At 41.9% G+C, this 27,628-nt stretch overlaps 1 protein-coding gene across 3 annotated transcripts in view; it reads right to left on the reverse strand.

The window, feature by feature from the left end:
* The window catches only part of FAM120C (family with sequence similarity 120 member C), a 119,873-nt gene that overhangs the window by 39,812 nt on the left and 52,433 nt on the right, over positions 1–27,628 (reverse strand). For all 3 annotated transcript variants that reach the window (XM_015127508.3, XM_015127507.3, XM_028842436.2), the window contains exons 5-10: positions 25,001–25,100; positions 24,049–24,122; positions 23,334–23,614; positions 22,274–22,547; positions 21,168–21,339; positions 12,080–12,329 (exon numbers count right to left, since the gene is read on the reverse strand). In XM_015127508.3, coding sequence (XP_014982994.2) covers positions 12,080–12,329; positions 21,168–21,339; positions 22,274–22,547; positions 23,334–23,614; positions 24,049–24,122; positions 25,001–25,100 — 1,151 coding nt within the window. The remainder of the gene's footprint in view (positions 1–12,079; positions 12,330–21,167; positions 21,340–22,273; positions 22,548–23,333; positions 23,615–24,048; positions 24,123–25,000; positions 25,101–27,628) is intronic.

Here is a 27,628-nt window from a genome sequence, read left to right on the forward strand (position 1 = left end):
TACAAGGCTACAGTAATAACCAGAACAGCATGGTACTGGTACCAAAACAGAGATATAGACCAATGGAACAGAACAGAGGCCTCAGAAATAACACCACACATCTACAACCATCTGATCTTTGGCAAACCTGACAAAAACCAGCAATGGGGATAGGATTCCCTATTTAATAAATAGTGTTGGGAAAACTGGCTAGCCATATGCAGAAAGCTGAAACTGGATCCCTTCCTTACACTTTATGCAAAAATTAACTCAAGATATATTAGAGACTTAAACATAAGACCTAAAACCATAAAAACCCAAGAAGAAAACCTAGGCAATACCATTCAGGACACAGACATGGGCAAAGACATCATGACTAAAACACTGAAAGCAATGGCAACAAAGGCCAAAATTGACAAATGGGATCTAATTAAACTAAAGAGCTTCTGCACAGCAAAAGAAACTATCATCAGAATGAACAGGCAACCTACAGAATGAGAGAAAAATTTTGCAATCTACTCATCTGACAAAGGGCTAATACCCAGAATCTACAAAGAACTTAAACAAATTTATAAGAAAAAAACAACCCCATCAAAAAATGGGTGAAGGATATGAACAGACACTTCTTAAAAGAAGACATTTATCCAAGAATGATGGTTTCCAGCTGCATCCATGTCCCTACAAAGGACACAAACTCATCCTTTTTTATGGCTGCATAGTATTCCATGGTGTATATGTGCCACATTTTCTTAATCCAGTCTGTCGGCCGGGCGCGGTGGCTCAAGCCTGTAATCCCAGCACTTTGGGAGGCCGAGACGGGCGGATCACGAGGTCAGGAGATCGAGACCATCCTGGCTAACATGGTGAAACCCCGTCTCTACTAAAAAAAAAAAAAATACAAAAAACTAGCCGGGCGAGGTGGCGGGCGCCTGTAGTCCCAGCTACTCGGGAGGCTGAGGCAGGAGAATGGCGTAAACCCGGGAGGCGGAGCTTGCAGTGAGCTGAGATCCGGCCACTGCGCTCCAGCCTGGGCGACAGAGCGAGACTCCGTCTCAAAAAAAAAAAAAAAAAAAAAAAAATCCAGTCTGTCACTGATGGACGTTTGGGCTGATTCCAAGTCTTTGCTATTGTGAATAGTGCCGCAATAAACATACGTGTGCATGTGTCTTTATAGCAGCATGATTTATAATCCTTTGGGTATATACCCAGTAATCACTTGGACTCGGGAAGGGGAACATCACACACCGGGGCCTATCATGGGGAGGGGGGAGGGATTGCATTGGGAGTTATACCTGATGTAAATGACGAGTTGATGGGTGCTGACAAGTTGATGGGTGCAGCACACCAACATGGCACACGTATACATATGTAACAAACCTGCACATTATGCACATGTACCCTAGAACTTAAAGTATAATAATAATAAATAAAAAAAAAAGAAGACATTTATCCAGCCAACAAATATGAAAAAAAGCTCCTCATTAGTGGTCATTAAAGAAATCAAATCAAAACCACAATGAGATACCATCTCACGCCAGTTAGAATGGTGATCATTAAAAAGTCAGAAAATAACAGATGCTGGAGGCCGGGCGCGGTGGCTCAAGCCTGTAATCCCAGCACTTTGGGAGGCCAAGACGGGCGGATCATGAGGTCAGGAGATCGAGACCATCCTGGCTAACATGGTAAAACCCTGTCTCTACTAAAAAATACAAAAAACTAGCCGGGCAAGGTGGTGGGCGCCTGTAGTCCCAGCTACTCGGGAGCCTGAGGCAGGAGAATGGCGTAAACCTGGGAGGCAGAGCTTGCAGTGAACTGAGATCCGGCCACTGCACTCCAGCCTGGGCGACAGAGCAAGACTTGTCTCAAAAAACAAAACAAAACAAAACAAAACAAAACAAAAAAACAGATGCTGGAGAGCATGTGCAGAAATAGGAATGCTTTTATGCTGTTGGTGGGAGTGTAAATTAGTTCAACCATTGTGGAAGACAGTGTGGCGATTCCTCAAGGATCTACAACTAGAAATACCACTTGACCCAGTAATCCCATTACTGGATATATACCTAAAGGATTATAAATCATTCTACTATAAAGAGACAGGCACATGTATGTTTACTGCAGCACTGTTCACAATAGCAAAGACTTGGAACCAACCCAAATGCCCATTAATGATAGACTGGATAAAGACAATGTGGCACATATACACCATGGAATACTATGCAGCCATAAAAAAGGAGGAGTTCATGTCCTTTGTACGGACATGAATGAAGCTGGAAACCATCATTCTCAGCAAACTAACACAAGAACAGAAAACCAAACACTGCATGTTCTCACTCGTAAGTGGGAGTTCAACAACGAGAACACATGGACCCAGGGAGGGGAACATCACACACTGGGGCCTGTTGGAGAGTAGGGGGCTGGGGGAGGGATAGCATTAGGAGAAATACCTAATATAGGTGACAGGTTGATGGGTACAGCAAACCACCACGGCACATGTATACCTGTGTAACAAACCTGCACATTCTGCACATGTACCCCAGAACTTAAAGTACAATAAAAAAAATGTAAAAAAAAGAAAGAAAAGAAAAAACACAGGAATTGGGAGTTAGAGACTTGGTGACCTTCTCACTACTCCTTACTAGCTATGTAACCTTTGCAAATCACTGAGTCTGAGATAAACAACACTTACTTTTTCAGCACTATTATGAAGATTGGAAGCACTGTACACAAAGGGCTGACTTAGCACACTGCCAGGTACATATATGTACTCACACTACCTCTTCTTTAGGGTTTTATAAACATTGGGTTATTAATTTTCTTTAGTTTCCCAATTTTTAAATTTATTTTTAATTTTTTGGGTACATAGTAGGTGTTTATATTTATGGGATATGAGATATTTTGGTATAGGAATGCAATGTGTAATAATTGTATCATGGAGAATGGGGTGTCCATCCCCTCAAGCATTTATCATTTGTGTTACAAACAACGCATTTATACTCTTTTATTTCTTTCAAAATGTACAATTAACTTATTATTGACTATAGTCCTCCTGTTGTGCTGTCAAATACTAGGTCTCATTCATTCTTTCTAACTATTGGGTTATTAATTTTACAGGATAATTTCACCCTATACTAATGACTCCAGATATTGCCTCTTCTTTTGGGGTCTTTTAAAAAAGTAATATTTGTATCTTTTTCTCTACATTTAGGCAGCAGGCTACCTACTGCTGTCACTGGGGCTGGAGCTAAGAGTAGATCATACTCCCTGTCTCACTTCCTGTGCTGCTTTTGACCTGTTGTACACTGGAAAATCAGATAATCAAACTGTAAGAAATGCGTCTAAATTAAGAATAAGTAGGTTAGGCCGGGTGCGGTGGCTCACGCCTGTAATCCCAGGACTTTGGGAGGCCAAGGCGGGCAGATCACCTGAGGTCAGGAATTCGAGACCAGCCTGGCCAACATGGTGAAACCCCATCTCTACTAAAAATACAAAAACTAGCTGGGCAAGGTGGCAGGCTCAAAAAAAAGAAAGAATAAGTAGGTTAAATAGGAGGCTAAGGGACTCTCTCCAGTGGGCATATATACAGAACCTATTAGAACAGTCTTTTTTTTCTTTTTTTTTTTTTGACAGTGTCTCACTCTGTTGCCAGGCTGGAGTGCAGTGACACTATCTCGGCTCACTGCAACCTCCGAAACCCGGGTTCAAGCGATCCTCCCAATTCAGCCTCCTGAGTAGCAGAGACTACAGGTGCATGCCACCACGCCCAGCTAAGCTTTTAAAAATTTTTTCTGTAGAAATGGGGTTTTGCCATGTTGCCCAGGCTGGTCTCAAACTCCTGAGCTCGAGCGATCCACCTGCCTAGGCCTCACAAAGTGCTGGGATTACAGGCATGAGCCACCAAGCCCAGCTAGAACACAGTCTTTATAATGGCTATTATAGGCCGGGCATGGTGGCTCACGCCTATAATCCCAGCACTTTGGGAGGCCAAGGCGGGTGGATCACCTGAGGTCAGGAGTTCGAGACCAGCCTGACCAACATGGTGACCAACATGGTAAAATCCCGTCTCTATTGAAAATACAAAAGTAGCTGGGTGTGGCGGCACATGCCTGTAATCCCAGCTACTTGGGAGGCTGAGGCAGAGAATCACTTGAACCCAGGAGGTGGATGTTGTGGTGAGCCAAAATCGCACCATCGCGCTCCAGCCTGGGCAACAAGAGCAAAACTCCGTCTCAAAATAATAATAATAATAATAATAATAATAATAGTAATAATAATGGTTATTATAGCTGTTCATAAGCTATTTTTAATTGTTTTTATGTTCCTGGATCTATTCCATATAATGTAGAGAACTAAATAAATGGGAAAATGAGCTACTATATGTATTTTGTTTGTTTTGGTTTTTTTTTTTTTTTTTTTTTTTTCTCGAGACAGAGTTTTGCTCTGTCGCCCAGTCTGGAGTACAGTGGTGCAATCTTGGCTCACTGCAACCTCTGCCTCCCAGGTTCAAGCGATTCTCATGCCTCAGCCTCCCGAATAGCTGGGACTAGATAGAGGTGCGTACCACCATGCCCGGCTAATTTTTGTATTTTTAGTAGCAACGGGTTTTCGCCATGTTAGCCAGGCTGGTCTCGAACTCCTGACCTCAGGTGATCCACTTGCCTCAGCCTCACAAAGTGCTGGGATTCCGGGCATGAGCCACCGCGCCGGCCTACTATATATTTTAGAAAGAAGATAAATGAAATGTACAATTCCAGAGTTAATATGGGACAATGTAGGGCTGTGGCCCAGGAACATATTAGGAAGTAGGAAGAGTAAATCTTTATCATTATTCTTTAATAAACAATTTTTTTTTGAGACAGAGTCTCATTTTGTCGCCCAGGCTGGAGTGCAATGGCGCAATCATGGCTCACTGCAGCCTCTGTCTCCTGGGTTCAAGTGATTCTCCTGCCTCAGCCCCCTGAGTAGCTGGGATTACAGGCGTGTGCCACTACTGCCCGGCTAATTTTTGTATTTTTAGTAGAGATAGGGTTTCACCATGCTGGCCAGGCTGGTGTTGAACTCCTTGACCTAAAATGATCCACCCGCCTCAGCCTCCCAAAGTGCTAGGATTACAAGTGTGAGCCACGGTGCTCGGCCTCATTATTCTCATTGGGAAAACTTTGTAAGTCACTAATCTTAATGTTAAGGTGGTTAGGAAATTAGCATATATTGGGGATCTAGTATGTGGTAGGGTCCCTGAATGCATTATCTCAATGTTCAAACTGCTCTGAGAAGTAAAATTATATCCATTTATGGTGAGGAAAGAGATGCTTGGAAAGGCTAAAGTGACATATCCAAGCTGAAAAATGCCAGAACCAGCATTCAAACTAAGGTCTGCCCATTTTGAAAGCTAAGTGCTCTGCAGTTCTCTGGTGACTTGTAGGGCTTGACCTCCCCTTTGCACAAAAACTTACTTTTTTTTAACAATGAGAAAGTGTAACAGGAACTAGAATATCACATATAATCACAGCGATATCTATCAAGTACCTAGGAATTAATTTAAAATGTAGGAGATCTTAATGGAAAAAAATTAACTCTACTAAGACAAAGGAAGAAACCTGGATAAATGGGAGAGGTAAACTATTATCTTTGGATAGGAGGACTTAACATTATAAAGATGTCAAAGCTCCCCAAATTAATCTATAAATTCAATTCAATGACAAAAAAAAAATCCCAACAACATTTTGGTGGAAACTAGACTGATTAAAAATTATATATGGAAGAGTAAGGGCTCCTAAGGTGCAAGGATAGCTAGTATAATTCTCAAAAAAGAAAAGCAAAGAGTGGAGATTTGTTCTGCCTGATATTAAGGCAAATTGCAAACCCTTAATAACTGAAACAATGTGATATTGATGAGGACTCTAATGGGCAATGAAACAAAATAGAATCCATGAATGAACTTATACAGATATAAAAACATGGTACATAATGGCCAGGCATGGTAGCTCACGCCTGTAATCCCAGCACTTTGGGAGGCAGAGGTGGGTGGATCACTTGAGGTCAGGAGTTCAAGACCAGCCTGGCCAACATGGTGAAACCCTGTCTCTACAAAAATACAAAATTAGCTGGGTGTGATGGTGCGTGGCTGTAATTCCAGCTACTTGGGAGGCTGAGGCAGGAGAATCGCTTGAACCTGGGAGGTGGAGTTTGCAGTGAGCCGAGATGACGCCACTGCACTCCAGCCTGGGCAACAGAGCGAGACTGTCTAAAAATAAAAAACCAAACATGGTACATAAGAAAGGTTGGGGAAAGAAAGGATCATTCAATACATCAAGCTGGGAAACTGGCATATTATGCAGAGTAAACAAAGTTAGATCCTTTCTCACAGCATGTACAAAATAAGTATCTACTGTATTAAGGGCCTGATATGGAAGAAAACATTATAAAAGTATAAGAAAACATAGAAAAATCTCTTTTTTTTTTTCCTTTCTGAGACGGAGTCTCGCTCTGTCGCCCAGGCTGGAGTGCAGTGGTGCGATCTCGGCTGCCTCCCAGATTCACGCCATTCTCCTGCCTCAGCCTCCCGAGTAGCTGGGACTACAGGCGTCTGCCATCACGCCTGGCTAATTTTTTTTTTTTGTATTTTTAGTAGAGACGAGGTTTCACCGTGTTAGCCAGGATGGTCTCAATCTCCTGACCTCGTGATTTGGCCTCCCTAAGTGCTGGGATTACAGGCATGAGCCACCGCACCTGGCCAGAAAAATAATCTTTATGACTTAGGGGTAGGGGAGAATTTATTAAATAAGACACCAAAACACACATCATAAAGGTACAAAATCATGGGCTGGACAGAACCAAAATAAATACTTCTCAGTGAAGGGAGAAGTATACTGATGTCTGCAATTTACTTGGAAATGCAGTAAAAAAGATGGAAAAATCAATGCCTAGAGACGAATAAATGGACAGTTATATGAAGTAAAGCAAAATGATAAATATTAATTATAGAATCTAGGTGGCAGTTATGAGTGTTCACTGTACTATTATTCTAATTTTTCTATATATATGAAATTATAATGGTTGGCAAAAATTTGCCCACTTTCTGGCTGGGCATGGTGGCTCATGTCTGTAATCCTAGCACTTTGGGAGGCCAAAATGGGAGGATTGCTTGAGCCCAGGAGTTTAAGACTAGTCTGGGCAACATAGTGGGAGCCTGTCTCTAAAAAAAAAAAAAACAAAACTTTAAAAAATTATCTGGGCATGGCCAGGTGCAGTGGCTCATGCCTGTAGTCACAGCACTTTGGGAGGCTGAGGCAGGCAGATCACTTGAGGTCAGGAGTTCGACACCAGCCTGGCCAACATGGAGAAACCCCATCTCTACTAAAAATACAAAAATTAGCCAGGCGTGGTGGTGGGCCCCTGTAATCCCAGCTACTCGGGAGGCTGAGGCAGGAGAATCACTTGAACCCAGGAGGCGGAGGTTGCAGCGAGCTGAGATTGAGCCACTGCACTCCAGACTGGGCTATAGAGCGAGACTCCGTCTCTAAATAAATAAATAAATAAATAAATAAATAAGCAAGCAAGCAAGCTGGGCATGATGGCATGTGCTATAGTCCCAGCTACTTAGAAGACTAAGGCAGGAGGATCACTTGAGCTCAGGATGTTGAGTCTGCAATGAGCCGTGACTGTGCCACTCAACTCCAGCCTTGGTGACAGAGCAAGATCCTGTCTCCAAGAAAAGTAACTTGCCCACTTTTACCACTCCTATTCAACATAGTACTGGAAGTCCCAGCCAAAGCAATCAGGAAAGAGAAAAAAATATAAGACATCCAAATTGGAAAAGAGAAAGTGAAATTATTCCTGTTTGCTGATGATATCATCTTATATCTAGAAAACCCTAAAGAATCCTCCAAAAGACTCCTAGATTTGATAAATGAACCCAGTAAAGTGTCAGGATACAAAATCAATGTACAAAAAACAGTAGCATTTCTATATACCAGTAACGATCAAGCTGAGAACCAAATCAAGAAGTCAATCCCATTTACAATAGCTACAAAAAAACTCCACCTAGGAATATATTTAACCAAGGAGGTAAAGGATCTCTATGAGGAAAACTACAAAACACAGATGAAAGAAATTATATATGACATAAAGAAATGGATAAACAATTCATACCCATAGATCAGAAGACTCAATATTGTGAAAATAACCATACTGTCCAAAGTAATCTACAGATTAAATGTAATTCCTATCAAAATACCAACATAATTTTTCACAGAATTAGAGAAAACAATCCTAAAATTCATATGGAGTCAAAAAAGAGCTTAAGTAGCCAAAACAATACTAAACAAAAAGAACAAAGCCGGAGGCATCACATTACCTGACTTCAAACTACACTACAAGGCTGCAGTAACTAAGACAGCATGGTACTGGTATAAAAATAGACACACAGATCAATGGAACAGAATAGAGAACTCAGAAATAAAGCCACATACCTACAGCCAATTGATCTTCAATGAAGTTGACAAAACACATACTGGGGAAAGAACACCTTTTTAATGGTACTGAGATAGCTGGTTAGCTACATGCAGAAGAATGAAACTGGGCCCCTATTTCTCACCACATATGAAAATCAATTCAAGATGGGCTGGGTGTGGTGGCTTATGCCTGTAATCCCAGTACTTTGGGAGGCTGAGGTGGGTAGATCACCTGAGGTCAGGAGTTCGAGACTGGCCTGGCCAACACAATGAAACCCTGTCTCTACTAAAAATACAAAACTTAGCAGGGCGGGGTAGTACACACCTGTAATTCCAGCTACTGGAGAGGCTGAGGCAGGAGAATCGCTTGAACCCGAGAGGCAGAGGTTGTAGTGAGCCAAGACTGTGCCACTGCACTCCAGCCTAGGCAACAGAGTGAGACTCCACTCAAAAAAAAAAAAAAAAAAAAAAAAAAAAAAAAAAAAAAAAAGCTGGGTGCAGTGGCTCATGCCTGTAATCCCGGAACTTTGGGAGGCTGAGACAGGCGGATCACCTGAGGTCAGGAGTTTGAGACCAGCCTGACCAACATGGAGAAACCCCATCTCTACTAAAAATACAAAATTAGGGCTGGGCGCGGTGGCTCACCTGAGGTCAAGAGTTCAAGACCAGCCTGGTCAACATGGTAAAACTCCATCTCTACTAAAATAAAAAATTAGCCGGGTGTGGTAGCGTGCACCTGTAATCCCAGTTACTCGGAAGGCTGAGGCAGGAGAACTGCTTGAGCCTGGGAGGCTGAGGTTGCAGTGAGCCAAGATCACGCCACTGTACTCCAGCCTGGGCAACACAGCTATACTCCATCTCAAAAAAAAAAATAAATAAATAAATAAATAAATAAAAACCTCAAAAGCAAATGCAACAAAACCAAAAATAGACAAATGGGCATAAAGGAAAAAGCTCCTGCACAGCAAAAGAAATAACAGAGTAAACAAACAACCTGCAGAATGAAAGAAAGTATTTGCAAAATATGCATCCAACAACCACAACAAAAATGCTTGCACCTGTATGTTTATTGCAGTACTATTTGCAATAGCAAAGGTATGGGATCAACCTAAATGTTCATCCATGAATGAATGATTAAAGAAAGTGATACACACACACACACACACTGGAGTACTATTCAACCATCAAAAAGAATGAAATCATGTCTTTTGCAGCAACATGGATGGAACTAGAGGCCATTGTCTTAAGTGAAATAACTCAGAAAGTCAAGTACCACATGCTCTCACTTGTAAGTGGGAGGTAAATAATGTGTGCACATGGACACAGACAGTGGAATAATACACATTGGGGACTCAGAAGGGTGGGAAGGGGGTGAGGGACTGAAAATTACTTAATGGGTACAATGTATACTATTTGAGTGACGGCTACGTGAAAAGCCCAGGCTTCACCACTATACAATATATCCATGTGACAAAAGGACACCTGTACCCCTTAAATCTATAAAAATAAAGTTTTGTTTTTGTTTTTGTTTTGAGACAGAGTCTCGCTCTGTCACCCAGACTAGAGTGCCGTGGCACAATCTCGGCTCACTGCAACCTCTGCCTCCAGGGTTCAAGTGATCCTTCCTCCTCCCAAGTAGCTGGGACCACAGGCGTGCAGCACCACACCCAGCTAATTTTTGTATTTTTAGTAGAGACGGGGTTTTGCCATGTTGGCCAGGCTGGTCTTTAACTCCTGGCCTCAAGTGATCCACCCGCCTCTGCCTCCCAAAGTGCTGGGGTTACAGGTGTGAGCCACCGCACCCGGCCTAATTTTGTTTGTTTTTTTGAGACAGAGTCTCACTCTGTTGCCCAGGCTGGAGTGCAGCGGCACAATGTCTGATCACTGCAACCTCTGTCTGCTGGGTTCAAGCGATTCTCCTGCCTCAGCCTCCCACATAGCTGGGATTACAAGCACCTGCCACCATGTCTGGCTAATTTTGTATTTTTTTTTCTTTTTCTTTGCATAGATGGGGTTTCACCATGCTGTCCAGGCTGGTCTTGAACTCCTGGCCTCAAGTGATCTGCCCACCTTGGCCTCCCAAAGTGCTAGGATTACAGGTGTGAGCCACCACGCTCAGCCAAGTTAAATTTTTAAAAGGCTTGTAAAAACGAAATACTTCTGGTAAACAAAGAACACTATATATAAAGTTTAAACAAATTGTGACTGACTGGAAAAGATACTTGATACACAAGCATAGACACATGCATGCACACTGAAATATAGAAAAAATATTTGCTACATGTGTATCTGAGAGTACACACAAACATATCTGACAAAGAACTTCTGTAATCAGCAAAATAAGACAAGTAACCTAATAAAAAAATTGCAAGACAAATAAAGAAGTACTTCAGAGAATGAGAAAACTCAAATGGCTAATAAGTATAAAAACAGAAGATCAACCTCCTCTGTAGTCAAATGCAAATTAAAATTAAAGATACTACTTGAAAATACTAGATTGGCAAAAATTAAGAAGTTTTATGATATTAGTACTGGCAATAATATGAGGAAATGAAACACGTATTGTTCACAGGAATATAAATTGGTGCAGCTATAATCTAGAGCAATTTGGCAGTATTTAGTGAAAAAGCTACATGCATATTTTACAGGATCCAGAAATTCTACTTCTCAGTATATACTTTAAACTGACTCAGGAATACAAAGAGGCATAGACATCTATGAAGAAATCCCTTGCAGCACTATTTGTAATAATAACCAAAGAACTGGAAACAATTATCTACCAATCAATAAATAAAATGCTGTGATATTAGTATTTGATAGAACACAACCCAACAGTGAAGAGGAATTATTAATATATGAATATGGACAGACCTCAAAAATAATATTGAGTGAAAAAAAGAAACAGGCTGGGCGGGGTGTCTCATGCCTGTAATCCCAGCACTTTGGGAGGCCAAGGTGGACGGATCACCTAAGGTCAGGAGTTCGAGATCAGCCTGGCCAACATGGTGAAACCCCATCTCTACTAAAAATACAAAATTAGCCAGGCATGGTGGCACATGCCTGCAATTCCAGCTACTTGGGAGGCTGAGGCAGGAGAATCACTTGAACCCAGGAGGTGGAGATTGCAGTGAGCGAAGATTGTGCCATTGCACTCCAGCCTGGGTAACAAGAGTGAAACTCCATCTCAATAAAAAAGGGAAAAAAAAAGAAACAATGAGATGTACAGCACAATATAATTCATGCCATAAAAGGAAAAAATTTTACCCATAGAAAATACCATAGACTGTGCATGAATATATGTATGTCTAAATAAATATATGGAAGATGGCTTGGAAGGACACACATCAAATACCCAAGAGTAGATGACTATGGGTGAATAAAAGAAGGAAATTGGATCAGGGACGAGGACTGAACAAGACAAAAACTAAACTATAATCAAATATAAAAGAGGAGTCATGCATGGACTGATATGACCAAGGATCATAAACTGAGGAGGCTGTCTGAACAATCATTTTCGGTGTTTCTGGAGCATAAGCCAAACACAAAATAAAAATTTCCTCACCTTGAAATACCATAAAAGCAGATGCTTAAAGGAAATATTTAAAAAGTAAAAGAGAAAGAACTGGCCGCCTGCCTGTCAAGTAGCTTACCGGAGTACACAACACATGAGCAGCAGATGGGTGGGGACATTAGCTGGATTGAGCATACTGGGAGTGTCTGACTTCATACAGGCCAGGAAGGCCCGCATCCTTCTGTTCTTGTCTTCAACTGCTTTGCCTAGCCAGAGCTTCTTGAGGTTTGGGCAAGTCCATTCCCGAAATGTCAGTGCAGACACCAGCTCAGGGGTTTGAGGTGACTTCCCTTTATAGGCAGACCACTCTTTAAGGATCACTGAAGGAACTGGAAAACAGAAATTGAGGAAAAAGAGGCTCTAGAGAATCTCTTAGCATTTCTACAGCTAGCCACAGGACACTGACAGGCTCCATCGCATTTCAACTCCTAATTTTCTGTCACAATAATTTTTATTTTTAGCAGCAGGAATAGTACATGTTTATGAAGTGCTTGATATGCAAGTACTTTATATATATTATCTCATTTACTCCTCACAAAAATCCTGAGTGGGAACTATTATGATACATTATCACAAAACAAAATGCTCATTTTGCAGATAAAGAAATCAAGGGACCGGGGGTGGTAGTTTACACGTTTAATCCCAGCAATTTGGGAGGCTGAGGCAGGAGGATCGCTTGAGCCCAGGAGTATAAGACCAGCCTGGGCAAGATGGAGAGATCCCACCTCCACAGAAAGTTTAAAAATTAGCTGGGTGTGGTGGCACGTGCCTGTAGTTCCAGCTACTTGGGAGGCTGAGGCAGGAGTATCCCTTGAGCCTAGGAGTTTGAGGCAGCAGTGAGCTATGATCTTCCCACTGCACTCCAGCCTGGGTGACAGAGTGAAATCCTGTCTCTAAAAATAAAATAAAATAAAATAAAATAAAATAAAATAAAAAGGCCAGGCGTGGTGGCTCATGCCTGTAATCCCAGCATTTTGGGAGGCCGAGGTGGGCAGATCACTTGAGGTCAGGAGTTCAAGACCAGCCTGGCCAATATGGTGAAACCTCGTCTCTACAAAAACAAAACAAAACAAAACAAAAAAACCAAAAAACAAAATTAGCCAGGCATAGTGGCGGGTGCCTGTAATCCCAGCTACTCTGGAGGCAGAGGCAGGAGAATTGCTTGAACCTGGGAGGCGGAGATTGCAGTAAGCCAAGATCAAGTCACCACACTGCAGCCTGGGCGACAGAGCGAGACTTTGTCTGAAAAAAAAAAAAAAAGTAACTTGGAGAAATAAATCAAGGTCCAATGTCACACATTTCTTAGTTACTCTGAATCTTATTTTTTCAGTAGATGCACGAGGCTAGGCAAGGAAAGAAGCACAAAGAAGAATTATGTAAATATCTGGCTTTATAATACACAATGAGATACCCCAAAAGACATTAAGATATTTCACAAAATTCTTGAAAAAATCAACATCTTTCAGATTTACAAAGGCAGGCTGGGCGCAGTGGCTTACGGCTGTAATCCCAGTACCTTGGGAGGCTGAGGTGGGCAGATCACCTGAGGTCAGGAGTTCAAGACCAGCCTGACCAACATGGAGAAACCCCGTCTCTACTAAAAATACAAAATTAGCTGGGCGTGGTGGCGCATGCTTGTAATCCCAGCTACTCGGGAGGCTGAGGCAGGAGAATCACTTGAACTTGGGAGGCGGAGATTGCGGTGAGCCGAGATCGTGCCATTGCACTCCAGCCTGGGCAACAAGAGCAAAACTCCATCTCAAAAGAAAAAAAAAAAAGATTTACAAAGGCATAACAGAGCAGGAAAACGTGGCTTCTATATATTTCTACTCCACCTCAGATTCCTCAGCTATGGCCTCCCTCTTCTATTTGAGATGTCAAGCATCTATTCAGCCACCCAAGCAAGAGACTTGGAAATCATTCCAAAGCCTTCTTTCTTTTCCATGTCCTACACATCTGGTTATTAACAAAGTCTTGCTGATTCTACCTCCTTATAATCCCTTCTAACTGTCCTGTTTTCTCTTTCACAGCAGCGGTTCAAATATTATCTTTGACCTGACAAGAGTCTCAAGACTGTTTCTACCTTTATCCTGTTTGGTCTCCCTCACACCCGTGCTCCACAACCACTAGAATGTTCTTATTTAAACAAATTTTTTAGTTTGAAATAATTATAGATTCACAGGAAGTTGCAAAGATAGTAGAGAGAGGTCCTGTGTACCCTTCGCCCAGTTTCTCCAATGGTGCTATCTCTTAAATAATTATAATACAACGTCAAAGCCAGGAAAGTGACATTGGTACAATGTAAGTGTGTAGTTCTATGTTGTATGGATTTGTGTAACCACCACCGCAATCAAGATACAGAACAAACCCATAACCACGAAGATTTTCATTGTGCCAACCCTTTACAGTCACAAACAATGACTTCCAGCACCATCCCTAACTTACGGAAACCACTAATCTATTGTCCATCTACAATTTTTTCATTTTGAGGACATCATATAAGTGGAATTATATAGTATACGACCTTTTGAAACTGGCATTGGCCGGGCGTGGTGGCTCACACCTGTAATCGCAGCACTTTGGGAGGCTGAGGCAGGCGGATCACCTGAGGTTGGGAGTTTGAGACCAGCCCGATCGACATGGAGAAACCCTGTCTCTACTAAAACTACAAAATTAGCTGGGTGTGGTGGCACATGCCTGTAATCCCAGCTACTCGGGAGGCTGAGGCAGGAGAATCACTTGAACCCAGGAGGCGGAGGTTGCAATGAGCCAAGATTGCACCATTGGACTCCAGCTTGGGCAACAAAAGTGAAATTCCATCTTAAAAAAAAAAAAGAACCTGGCATTTTCACTCAGCATGTGCCCTTAAGATCCATCCATGTTGTTGCATGTATCAATAGTTCATTCTGTTTTTTTTACTGAGTAGTATTCCATGGCATGGATGTACCACAGTTTAATCATTCACCCACTGAAGCATATCTGGGTTGCTTCCAGTTTGGGGTTATAATGCTGTCTTGTGAATATGTTCCTGCATGAAAATAAGTCTTCAATATAAATGCCCAAGAGTGTAAGTGCTGAGTTGTATAAGTCTATTTTTAGTTTTGAAAGAAAATGACAAATTATTTTCCAGAATGGCAGTACCATTTTACATTCCTGCCAGCATTTATGAGTGATCCAGCTTCTCTGCATCCTCTCCGGGATATGGTGTTATCACTATTATTCACCTTTGCCGTTTTGGTAAGTATGTAGTGATATTTCATTGTGGTTTTAATTTGTATTTTTCTAATGGCTGCTATGTTGAACATCTTTTCATGTCTTTGCCATATGTATATCTTCTTCAGTGAAATGTCTGTGCATGTCTTTTGCCAATTTTCTAATTCAATTGTTTTTGTTATGTTCAGTTTTGAGAGTTCTTTATATATTTTAGATACTAGTATAGATATGTGGTACTTGTTCAACTATGGATGTCCAGTTGATCTAACACCATTTATATAAAAAACAAACAACAACAACAACAACAAACTATCCTTCCTCCAATGAAGTGCTTTTGCAGCTTTGTCAAAAATCAGTTTGCTGGCCAGGCATGATGGCTCACACCTGTAATCCCAGTTGAGGCTGAGGCAGAATTGCTTGAGCCTGGGAGGCAGAGGTTGCAGTGAGCGGAGATCGTGCCACTGTGCTCCAGCCTGGGCAATAGAGCGAGACTCTGTCTCAAAAAAAAAAAAAAAAAAAAAAAAGCAGTACTCATATGGGACTATTTCTGGATGCCCTGTTGTATTCCATTGATCTATGTGTCAATACCTCTGCCTATAATCTTTTTTTTTTTTTTTTTTTAAGACAGGGTCTCACTCTGACACCCAGACTACAGTGCAGTGGAGTGATCTCAGCTCACTGCAACCTCTACCCACCGGGCTCAAGTGATCCTCTCACCTCAGCCTCCTGAGGAGCTGGGACCACAGGTAATACACCACCACACCTGGCTATACATATTTTTTGTATTTTTAGTAGAGATGGGGTCTCTCCATGTTGCCCAGGCTGGTCTTGAATTCCTGAGCTCAAGGGATCCACCCACCTTGGCCTCCCAAAGTGCTGGGATTACAAGCGTGAGCCACCATGCCTGGCCTACAATCTTAATTACTGTAGCTACCTAGTAAGTCTTACAATCAGGTTCAGCAATTGCTTTCAACTTATTCTTCCTTTTCAAAAATCATTTTAGCTAGTTTAATTCCTTTGTCTTTCCACATAAACATTAGAGTCATCTTGTCTATATTTACAAAGAATCTTGCTGGGATTTGGATAGGAATTGCATCACACCTGTGTTATCAATTTGGGGAGAACTGACATCTTTACTATGTTGAGTTTTCTAATCCATGAACATCTGTATCTCCCCATTTATTTAGATCTTTGATTTCTTTCATCAGCATTTTGTGACTTTCAGCATACAGACTTTGAACACCTTTTGTTAAATTTTTAACTATTTCATTTTCTTTGGAAGGACTGTAAATGGTCTTGTACTTTGTTTCAGTTCCACATATTCATTGTTAGTATATATAGAAAGGTAATCAATTTTTATATATTTATCTTGTATCCTGCAACCTTAACAAATTCACTTATTAGTTCCAGGAGTTTTGTTGTAGATTCCTTGTGATTTTCTACATAGACTGACTATATACCACCTGCAATTACAGTTTTATTTCTTCCTTACTGATGTCTAGGTCTTCTATTTCATTTTCTTGCCTTACTGGTCTGGCTAAAACTTCTAGTACTATGTTGAAGAGCAGTGGAAAGAGTAGACATTCTAGCCTTCTTCCTGATTTTAGAAGAAAAACATCTTTCACCATTAAGTACAGTTGATCCTTGAACACAAGTTTGAGCTACACAGGTCCACTTATGCAGAAATTTTTTTCAACCAAACACTGACAGAAAACACAGAATTCACATGATGCCAAACCCACGTATATAGGGGGCCAACTTTTCATATACACAGGTTCTGCAGGGCCTACCTACTGTGGGACTTGATTATGAGTGAATTTTAGTATATGTGGGGGTCCTGGAACCAATCCCCCATGTATGGCAAGGAATGACTCTATGTTAGCTGTAGGTTCTTTGTAGATATTCTTTATCTTGAGGAAGTTCCCCTCTGTTCTTAGTTTCCTGATAGTTCTTATCATGAATGAGTGTTGAATTTTGTCAAATGCTTTTCTGCATCCATTGATATAATCACATGATTTTTCTTCTTTAGCCTGTTTATTTAGTGGATTATATTTATAGATTTTTCAAATATTGAACAAGTCTTAAAACAATGGAATAAATCCTACTTGGCCTTGGCCAGGGCATGTAATTCATTCTATATATAGCTGAATTCCCCTGGCTGATATTTCATTAAGAATTTTTGCATCCATATTGTCTTAGTCAATTTGGGCTGCTATAACAAAGTACCACAGACTAGGAGGCTTATAAACAACAGAAATTGATTTCTTACAATTGTGGAGGCTGGGAAGTCTAAGATCAAGGTATTGGCAGAGACATTTGGTGAGAACCTGCTTCCTGGTTTGCAGATGGCTGTCTTCTCATTGTATCCTCATATAGTGGAGAGTAGAAAGAGCTATCTGGGGTTCCTTTTATAAGGGCACTAATCTCATTCATGAAGGTTCCATACTCATGACCTAATTACCTCCCAAAGGCCCCATCTCCTAATAGCATCACATTGGGGGTTAGGATTTCAACATATGAATTGCGGGGGACAGGAACACTCAATCCATAACATATATTGATGAAGGATACTGGTCTGAAGTGTTGTTTTTATGTACTCCCTTTTCTTTTTAAGAGATGAGATGGCCAGGCGCAGTGGCTCACGCCTGCAATCCCAGCACTTTGGGAGGCCGAGGCAGGCGGATCATGAGGTCGGGAGATCGAGACCATCCTGGCTAACACGGTAAAACCCCGTCTCTACTAAAAATACAAAAAATTATCCAGGCGTGGTGGCGGGTGCCTGTAGTCCCAGCTACTCAGGAGGCTGAGGCAGGAGAATGGTGTGAACCTGGGAGGTGGAGCTTGCAGTGAGCCGAGATCATTCCATTGCACTCCAGCCAGCAAGACTCCGTCTCAAAAAAAAAAAAAAAGGAGATCTTACTCTGTTACCCAGGCTGGAGTGCAATGGAGTGATCACAGCCCACTGCAGCCTCAAACTCCTGGATACAAGCAATCCTCTGGCCTCAGCCTGTGAAACAGCTGGGACTACAGGTATGCACCATGCTCAGCAATATTAAATAATTTTTTTTTTTTTTTTAGTGATGGAGTCTCACTATGTTGCCCAGGCTGGTCTCAAACCCCTGGCCTCAAGCATCTTCCCGCTTGGGCCTCCCTAGGTATTGAGATTACAGACGTGAGCCACCATGCCTGGCCCAGGTATCTTTTTTGATATAATGATTTATTTCCCTTTGAATGTATAACCAGTAGTGCGATTGCTAGATCGAATGGTAGTTCATTTTTTAGTTCTTTGGGAAAACTTTGTATTATTTTCTATAAAGGTTGTACTAATTTACATTCCTACCAACAGTATAGAAACATCCCCTTTTCTCTGCATTCTTGCCAACATCTGTTGGTTGTAGACTTGGTTCACTGCATCCTCCACCACCCAGGTTCATGCGATTCTCATGCCTCAGCCCCACTCCCCTTCTCGCCACCCTCCACCCCCTCGAGAAGCTAGGATTACAAGTGTGTGCCGCCATGCCCAGCTAATTTATTGTGTTTTTAGTAGAGACGGGTTTCGTCATGTTGGCCAGGCTGGTCTCAAACTCCTGGCCTCATGTGATCTGCCCGCCTCAGCCTCCCAAAGTGCTTGGATTACAGGCATGAGCCACTGCACCCAGCTCATTGTGTTTTAAAAGCCTTTCTCTGATAGCTAGTGATGCTGAGTATTTTTTCATATATTTGTTGGCCACTTGTATGTCTTCTTTTGTAAAATGTCTGTTCTTGTCCTTTGCCTACTTTTTAATGGGGTTATTCGCTTTTTTCTTGTTGAGTTCCTTGTAGATTCTGAATATTAGCCCTTTGTCCAATGCATAGCTTGCAAATATTTTTCCCATTCTGTAGGCTATTTACTCTGTTGATTGTTTCTTTTGATATGCAAAAGTCAAACATGTTTATAACTGTTTATCAAAGCATTTTTATGGTGGTTGTTGTGAAATCCTTGTCAGATAATCAAACTTCTATCATCTCTATGTTCATTTTCTTTTCTTGAGGTCTGAATTTGATATCTTTCTGGTCCTAGGTATGATGAGAAATTTTCCACTGAAAACGACATTTTGGGTATTATTTTAAAAGACTCTGGATCTTACTTAAACCTTGTGTATCAGTAGGCCTTTTCTGACCCTACTATGGTGGGTGAAGGGGGATACTGTGTCATTATTGACAGGTGAAAGTGGAAGTCCTGGCTCCCCACTTGACCTTGACCCTCCCTAGCAGGAGCAGGTAGGGGCACCTCATTACAGCCTGGGTAAGTATGGAAGTCTAGGTTCTTCACTTGGCCTTTGCTGGGAGGGCTGGAGGTAGACCAGTTTTCCTGTGGTATTTGGGTGGAGTACAGAGATTATTATTTTAAAATCTTTGTGTTGTTAGGTTGTTCCTTTCTGGTCCTTTGGCCAGAGAAAGTAGGTTTTGTGGGAGGCTTATACTGGTCTGCAGCTGTTGACATTTATGGGCTGCCAGTTTGTCCCACACCCAGTCTGGAATATGTGAGGCAAAAAAAAATTCAGGGAACTCACCACTGCACCACTGTGTCATTCCTTGGGCCCCAAGATTTCTACTTTCTAGTGTCTTGTGCTTGTTTTATGAATAATGTCCTGGGCTTTTAGTTGTACTTAGCATGAGGACTAAGGAAAAGTACATCTGATCAACTCTATCTTCCCAGAAACAGAGAAATGTTCTTTTGAACACACTAATTTGACTATGGCACTGTGTAGCTTAAAATACTTCAGTGTCTCCAACTACCTACAGGTTCAAATCCCAAAACAAAAAAATCACGGGAGAGAGACTGTTAGATACACCTCTATGTTCCCAAAGCCTAGTATGGTTCTTTCTTTTTGTATGTGAGACAGGGTCTCCTGTCACCCAGGCTGGAGTGCAGTGGCACGATCACAGCTCACTGCAGCCTCAACCTCCCAGGGTCAAGCAATCCTCCCACCTCAGCCCTACAAGTAGCTGGGACTAGAGGCACATGCCACCATGCCCAGCTAATTTTTTTTTTTTTTTTTTTCTGAGATGGAGTTTCACTCTTGTTGCCTAGGCTGGAGTGCAATGGCACGATCTCAGCTCACCACAATCTCCGCCTCCTGAGTTCAAGCGATTCTCCTGCCTCAGCCTCCCGAGTAGCTAGGATTACAGGCATGCGCCACCATGCCTGGCTAATTTTGTATTTTTGGTAGAAAGGGGGTTTCTCCATGTTGGTCAGGCTGGTCTCAAACTCCCGACCTCAGGAAATCCACTCGCCTCGGCCTCCCAAAGTGCTGGGATTACAGGCATGAGCCACTGCACCTGGCCTGTTTTTTTTTTTCTTTTTTTCTTTTTTTTTTTTTTGAGACAGGGTCTCACTCTGTCACCCAGGCTAGAGTACAGTAACATGATCAGGGCTCACTGCAGTCTTGACCTCCCAGACTCAATCAATTCTCCCATCTCAGCCCCCCAAGTAGCTGGGACTACACGTGTACACAACCATGCCTAATTTTTTAGATTTTTAGTAGAGGCGGAGTTTCTCCATGGTGCCCAGGCTGGTCTTGAACTCCTGGACTCAAGTGATCTATTCGCCTCGGCCCCACAAAGTACTGCGATTACAGGCATGAGGCACAGCGCCCGACATTTTTTCTAGTGATGGAGTCTTGCCATGTTGCCCAGGCTGGTCTTGAATTCCTGAGCTTAAGTGATCTGCCTGCCTTGGCCTCCCAAAGTGCTGGGATTACAGGTATTTATAAGTAGTAGTCACTCTAAATGTTTGATAATTGCAGAATTGGGGCTTAAGTTAATGTGTTCCCAGTATCAGTATGCATTTTGTTGAATGTTACATTTTCTTAAAGACTACTGCATAGCCAAAGGTACCCAATGTGCCTGAACAGACATATCTGCTCTGTGTCAAGTGCTGAGAGAATTGTCATAGCTAGAACTACACTTACCTTCCACAGGTAGCCGCCGTCGCATGGCCAAGCGTTCCATTTTCCTCTGTGTCTCTGCCAGACTAAAAAGAACTCCATATACATATTGACGAGCTGACCGGAATAAGAGAGCAGCTGGAGGCAGCTCCATGTTACACTCATCCTCAATACATACGGGAATCTTAATTTCACCCTAACAAGAGAACATTCCAGGGAAAAGGAAAAAATGAGTTACCTCAAGGTTTAGAACTGAGCTGAGAAGAACCAATAATAAACTGTAGCCTCTGTGGCCTATCCACTAAATTTTTTATTTGTATTTAGACAGAGTTTCATACTAAAAAGAAGCTGTAACAAGCTTAGCTGATTGCAGCTAACTTATAAGCTATATTTCATTTTTAAAGTTTCAACGGACCGGCACGGTGGCTCAAGCCTGTAATCCCAGCACTTTGAGAGGCTGAGGTGGGCGGATCACCTGAGGTCAGGAGTTCAAGACCAGGTGAAATCCCGTTTCTACTACAAATACAAAAAGTTAGTCAGGCATGGTGGCGGGCACCTGTAGTCCCAGCTACTCAGGAGGCTGAGGCAGGAGAATCGCTTGAACCTGGGAGGCAGAGGTTGCAGTGAGCCAATATCGTGCCACTGCACTCCAGCTTGGGCAACAGAGCGAGACTCTGTCTCAAAAAATAAAATAAAATAAAGTCTCAACAATGACTATAGCTAACGAATGGGGAAAGTCCACGTTAGGCATTTTGCTGGAGGATGGATATGTAAAAGACCGGAGGAGGGGAACAGCTTTGCAGAAGTAGAAAAAGAAATAAGGAAAAGGGCATAAAGCCTCTTGGACTGTGTTCATCCCTAGAACCAGATTCCACCAACTTGGTGCATTATCTACTTCAAAATCTCACAATTACACTTATCTATTAGGGGCCTCATTTACCACACAGTCCCAACTCCTGCTAGTCTGGCCTCACCTAAGGCCTTAGTGTGATGAGGGGCCCACTGCATATGGCCTTGTTTTTCTAACTTCATATACCAATGATCAGAATGTTCTCTGGTAACATACAGTCCTAGGAAGTAGGAAGTACAGTGTTAAGAGCAGGGAGGTAGGTGCTGATGTGCTGCCTCACCTTAGTGAGGACATGGTAGATATATGGGTACATGAGACCCCTCCGGTGTCTGTGTTCAGCAACTCGCAAGACTTCTGGAGCTACTGGAGGTAAGGGTGGAATGGTGATATCCATGTGGTTCCTCGTAGACATAGACAGCAGAGATGGGATGTGGGGCTCACCATCACCTAGGCTCGCTTCTGAAACTCCAGTATCAACAGGCTGTGCCCAGGACCCTCTGTCACGATTGGGATTTCCCCACTCAGGCTGGTGCTGAAATGCTTCTGTGATATGACTAAAAAATTTAGAAAGACAGTGTCAAACAAAAAAAGGGAGATTGATAAAGATATTCCTACTTAAGATGCCTGTTCTGGACCCAAGGGGTCTCACAAACCCTTTGGAGGCCAGGACACTGGGTTAGCACTGGACTGGTACTTTTCCTCTCAATGGCCATTACTGACTTCCTAGCTTCTTTCATCTGACACCAACCAAAGTGATCAAAAGTCATGGTAATCACTCTGGACCCTTTATACCTTGTAAGAGGCCATGTTTAGAGTTTGCTTATGTTTTAAGAAAATAATCACAATTACAACCTCAAAGCAGCTCTGTTTCCCAGGAATAATCTACTTAGAGGAATAATCTGCCAACAAATGGGCTAGCACAAATCCCACTGTTTTAATCCTCAGAACCCTGTCTTAGTTACTAAGCAATGTAATTGCTTACTCAACGATTCCACTATTTCCACTCTATAAATGCTTTTCTTTTTTTGACATTTAATCTACCCTCCTCACAAATTAAGAAATGACAGCCACAATACCCATACGAAGGCTTCCTTAACTAGCTACTATGCTGCCTTTTACCTTAGTTGCCTGGGTGTTTGAAAATTATCATCTGCACAAGGCCAAATAAGCATGAAGTGGGCAAGCATAGAAAACGTTTTCCTGCTTTGCTTTCCTAAGAGCAAAACACTACAGAGGAAAGCCAGGAATTACACTTCCCCACACCCTCCACCCATCTAACAAGCAAAATAACATAGATGCCTCAGAAATCTATTTCCTTAGGTGTCTACAGAGATACTTACTCAGAGCTAGCTCCATTTGGCTCATCACCATCAGAGGAAGAGGAGTGGGAAGAGTCTGGTCCCAAAGGAGGTGAGGCTTTAGAAGGCAGGTAATTGGGAAACTGGGATGCAGAAGAGTCATAGGAGACAGCCCAATTGGCAAAGGGGTTGGTCTGCAGCATGGGATCCTCAGAAAAAGCATGGGATTCCCCCAAAGCATGGGAGGAGAAGAGAAGAGATGAGCTGGGTCCCACTGGGAATGGTGGTGGATATTTCACTTTCTGGGGCACTTGGTGAGAAAACTAAACGATAAAACAGACAGAAAAGCTATTTAACATTTTATAAGGCTCCAAGATGGCTCCCTCAGAAGTTGTGACACAGTGGATGATGCCAGTAGTGGAGACTGTTGAGATACAAAGTACCTACTTAATAATGAGAAATGATTCTAACAGTGATGTATGAACAGAATCCTCCACAGGCAGGACAATGAACAGTTGAAGTCTCCTAGAACTATTCTCTGATATTAGCTAATTTATTTTCACAATGACTAGTGGTTACTGATTTGGATGCTTTTTTTGCATAGTGTTCCAGCCGTAAGTTGAGAAGGTAATGTAGTATATATAGCCTTGACAGTGTAATAACTCTGAATCACCCTAACTCCTCAGATTATAAAAATCAGGAAGCAACCTGAGTCTAATGCTATCAAATGGTCTCAGGTTTCTCAAAGGATGCTTACCATTGGCTTTCCAGGAGAAATGGTGCCCACTTGATTTTGTGGAAGGGGATTTCCAAGCCTATTATTCCGAAAACCTGAAGCCAAGAGAAAGAGCTATACTTCAGTCAATCCTAATAATTTTACCGTGTTATATTCTGCTCGCCCCATATCACCTGAAAAAGTGTTATTAATAAATAAGTTACAATTTATTGAACAGCTACTATGTGCCATGCTGGGAACCTTACATAAATTATTTCATCTGATAAGAATCTTATAAAGTAGGTATCATGAGCCACATTTCATACAAATGTGACTTGCCAAGGTTCACTTGCTGGTAATTAGCAGAAGCGGAATTCCAACTCAGGCCAGACCCCAAAGACAGGGCTATTTTACATGTACCAGGCCAGAATGGGGGTTGGCATCAGAAGAAGCCCAAGCTAAGGAAATGGCATTGCACCCCATCTGTAAATTTGAGAAAGCAGGGCTTTTTTTTTTTTTGAGGTGGAATTTCACTCTTGTTGTCCATGCTGGAGTGCAATGGCACCATCTCGGCTCACTGCAACCTCCGCCTCCCGGGTTCAAGCGATTCTCCTGCCTCAGCTTCCTGAGTAGGTAGGATTACAGGCGCCTGCCATGATACCCAGTTAATTTTTTGTATTTTTCATAGAGATGGGATTTCACCATGTTGGCCAGGCTGGTTGTGAACTCCTGACCTCAGGTGATCCACCTGCCTCGGCTTCCCAAAATGCTGGGATTACAGGCGTGAGCCACTGCACCTGGCCAGGGCCCTTCTTATGTTACATCTCTTACGACATAGAAATCAAAAGGAGAAAGCCTACCAAAAAGGGATGATGAATGACTTGTAGGAGAATACAACACGAACGAGTGATTCAACTCTGGTCCTGGAGTTCGTGAGGGACCAATTCAGTTTCCCCTATGAACAGAGCAGCTTCAGGTCAGATGGAAGCCTTACCTAGAAAGGAGGGACCCACTGGCAGTGAAGAGAGTTTGGTTGTGACGGAATAGTACTCAACTGCTTTCTTGAATCGCTCTATTTTATCTTCTGTCCTGGACTGGATGTTGGAACATCAGATTTTCAGAAGAAAAAACAACATAAGAGTGTTTTTTTAATACAATTTATAATTTGGGAATCAAAATAATTATCAGAAATCAAATATTTAAAGAAACCTAAGACAGCAAATTTTCACTTTGCAGAAAGATTAGGCAGGGAGAAAGCATTATGAAACATAAAATATGGAATACTTAAAGCTTACTTATATTTTGTGCTATTCTAAAATGATTACACGATCATTACAAAAAAATACAATGGGATAAGGGGGAAAAAAATCACATAGTACCACCATCCAAATATATTTTGGTGTCTTTCCTTACAGTACGTTTTATTATTTTACTACTATTATTATTATTATTATTATTATTATTATTTGAGACTGAGTCTGTCACTCAGTTCAGTGGTGCGATCTTGGCTCACTACAACCTCCACCTCCTGGGTTCAAGCAATTCTCCTGCCTCACCCTCCCGAGTAGCTGGGATTACAGGTGTGTGCCACCACGCCCAGCTAACTTTTGTATTTTTAGTAGAGGCAAGGTTTCACCATGATGGCCAGGCTGGTCTCGAACTCCTGACCTCAGGTGATCCACCCGCCTCGGCCTCCCAAAGTGCTGGGATTACAGGCGTATGCCACCGTGCCCAGCCAATTTTTTTATTTTTGCTCAGGCTGGTTTCAAACTCCTAGCCTCAAACAATCCTCCCGCCTCAGCTTCCCAAAGTGCTGGGATAATAGGCATGAACCACTGTGCCTGGCTTACAGTATTATTTTATATACTTTGTTTTGTTGATGTAGAGCTGGTCTATTTTAATGTACATATTTTTCTATAGTTGACAGTATGCTTTATGTACAATTTTGTATCTTGCTTTTATTATAATACTCTAATGTAAGTAATTTTGAATGGCTGCATATTTTGTCATTATGAATGTGTCATAAATTATGTAACCTCTTCCCTAATAAACAACACTTAGGTAATTTTTCACATTTGGCTTTTATAAGTTATACAGCAAAGAGTATATATTGTCTATATAAATTTTTTTCTGGATTTCAGATTATGCTCTTAAGAAAATATCCTAAAAATGAAATTATTGGTTCAAAAGGTATGAACATTAAAACCAAAGGCACTTAAACATACATAAAACTACAATATGACACCACTACATATCCACCAAAATGGCTAAAATAAAAGACTATCAATATCAAGCACTGGCAAGGATATGAAGTAACTGAACTCCAGTACATTGATGGTGGGAGTGTACACTGGTACAGTTTGGAAAACAATTTGGCAGTTTCTTATAAAATTAAATTACACTTTCCATATGATACAGCAATCCCACTTCTTCTAAGTATTTACCCAAGAGAAATGAGTACATATATCCACCGAAAGACATGAACAAGAATGTTAACAACTACTTTATTCATAATAGCCCCAAACTGGAAACAACTCAAATATATATCAATGGAAGAATAAACAAATTGTGGTATATTCATACAATGGATTACTATACAGTAATAAAAAAGAACAAAGTATTGATATACACGATAATATGTGTAAGTCTCAAAGATATTATACTGAGTGAAGAAGGGAGACATAAAAGAGTACACATAAACTGGGCCCGGTGGCTCACACCTGTAATCCCAGCACTTTGGGAGACTGAGGCAGGCAGATCACTTCTGCTCAGCAATTCAGACCAGCCTGAGTAACACGGTAAAATCCCGTCTCTGCAAAAAATACAAAAATTAGCTGGGTGTGGTGGCGTGTGCCTGCAGTCCCAGGCACTCAGGGGGCTGAAATGGGAGGATCGCTTGAGTCTGGGAGGTCAAGGCTGCAGTGAGCCGAAATTGTGCCACTGCACTCCAGCCTGGGCAACAGAGTGAGACCCTGCCTCAAAAAAAAAAAAAAAAAAAAAAAGAGTACATATGAAGTTCAGGTAAAGGAGGGCCAGGCGCAGTGGCTCACACCTGTAATCTTGGCACTTTGGGAGGCCAAGGTGGGGCTCACCTGAGGCCAGGAGTTCGAGACCAGCCCGGCCAACATGGTGAAACCCTGTCTCTACTAAAAATACAAAAATTAGCTGGGCGTAGTGGCGCAGGCCTGTAGTCCCAGCTACTCGGGAGGCTGAGGCAAAAGAATCACCTGAACTCAGGACGTTGCAGTCAGCTGAGATCATGCCACTGCACTCCAGCCTAGGCAACAGAGCGAGACTGTCTCAACAAACAAAAAGTTCAGGTAAAGGCAAAACTAATCTATGGCAACAGAAGTAAAAATCAATGTTTATCTCTGGAGGGAAAGGGCTAAGAAGGGGCTTTTTCATTTATCAAGCCTTTTCCAAAGTTATTTAAAAGTCTCCTTGAATATAATTTTAAGACCATCATAATATTTCATCAAATTTCAGAATGGAAGATACTAAAGTCATTTTCAGTTTCTAATTATACATAACACTCTCACATAGGCATATTTTTATGTAGATCTTCTGGGTTATTTCATAGGGCAAATTTTTAGAAGTGTAGTTACTAGGTCAAAGGGTGTGA

This window comes from Macaca mulatta, chromosome X, assembly GCF_049350105.2.
Source record: "Macaca mulatta isolate MMU2019108-1 chromosome X, T2T-MMU8v2.0, whole genome shotgun sequence".
Classification (NCBI taxonomy): Eukaryota; Metazoa; Chordata; class Mammalia; order Primates; family Cercopithecidae; genus Macaca; species Macaca mulatta.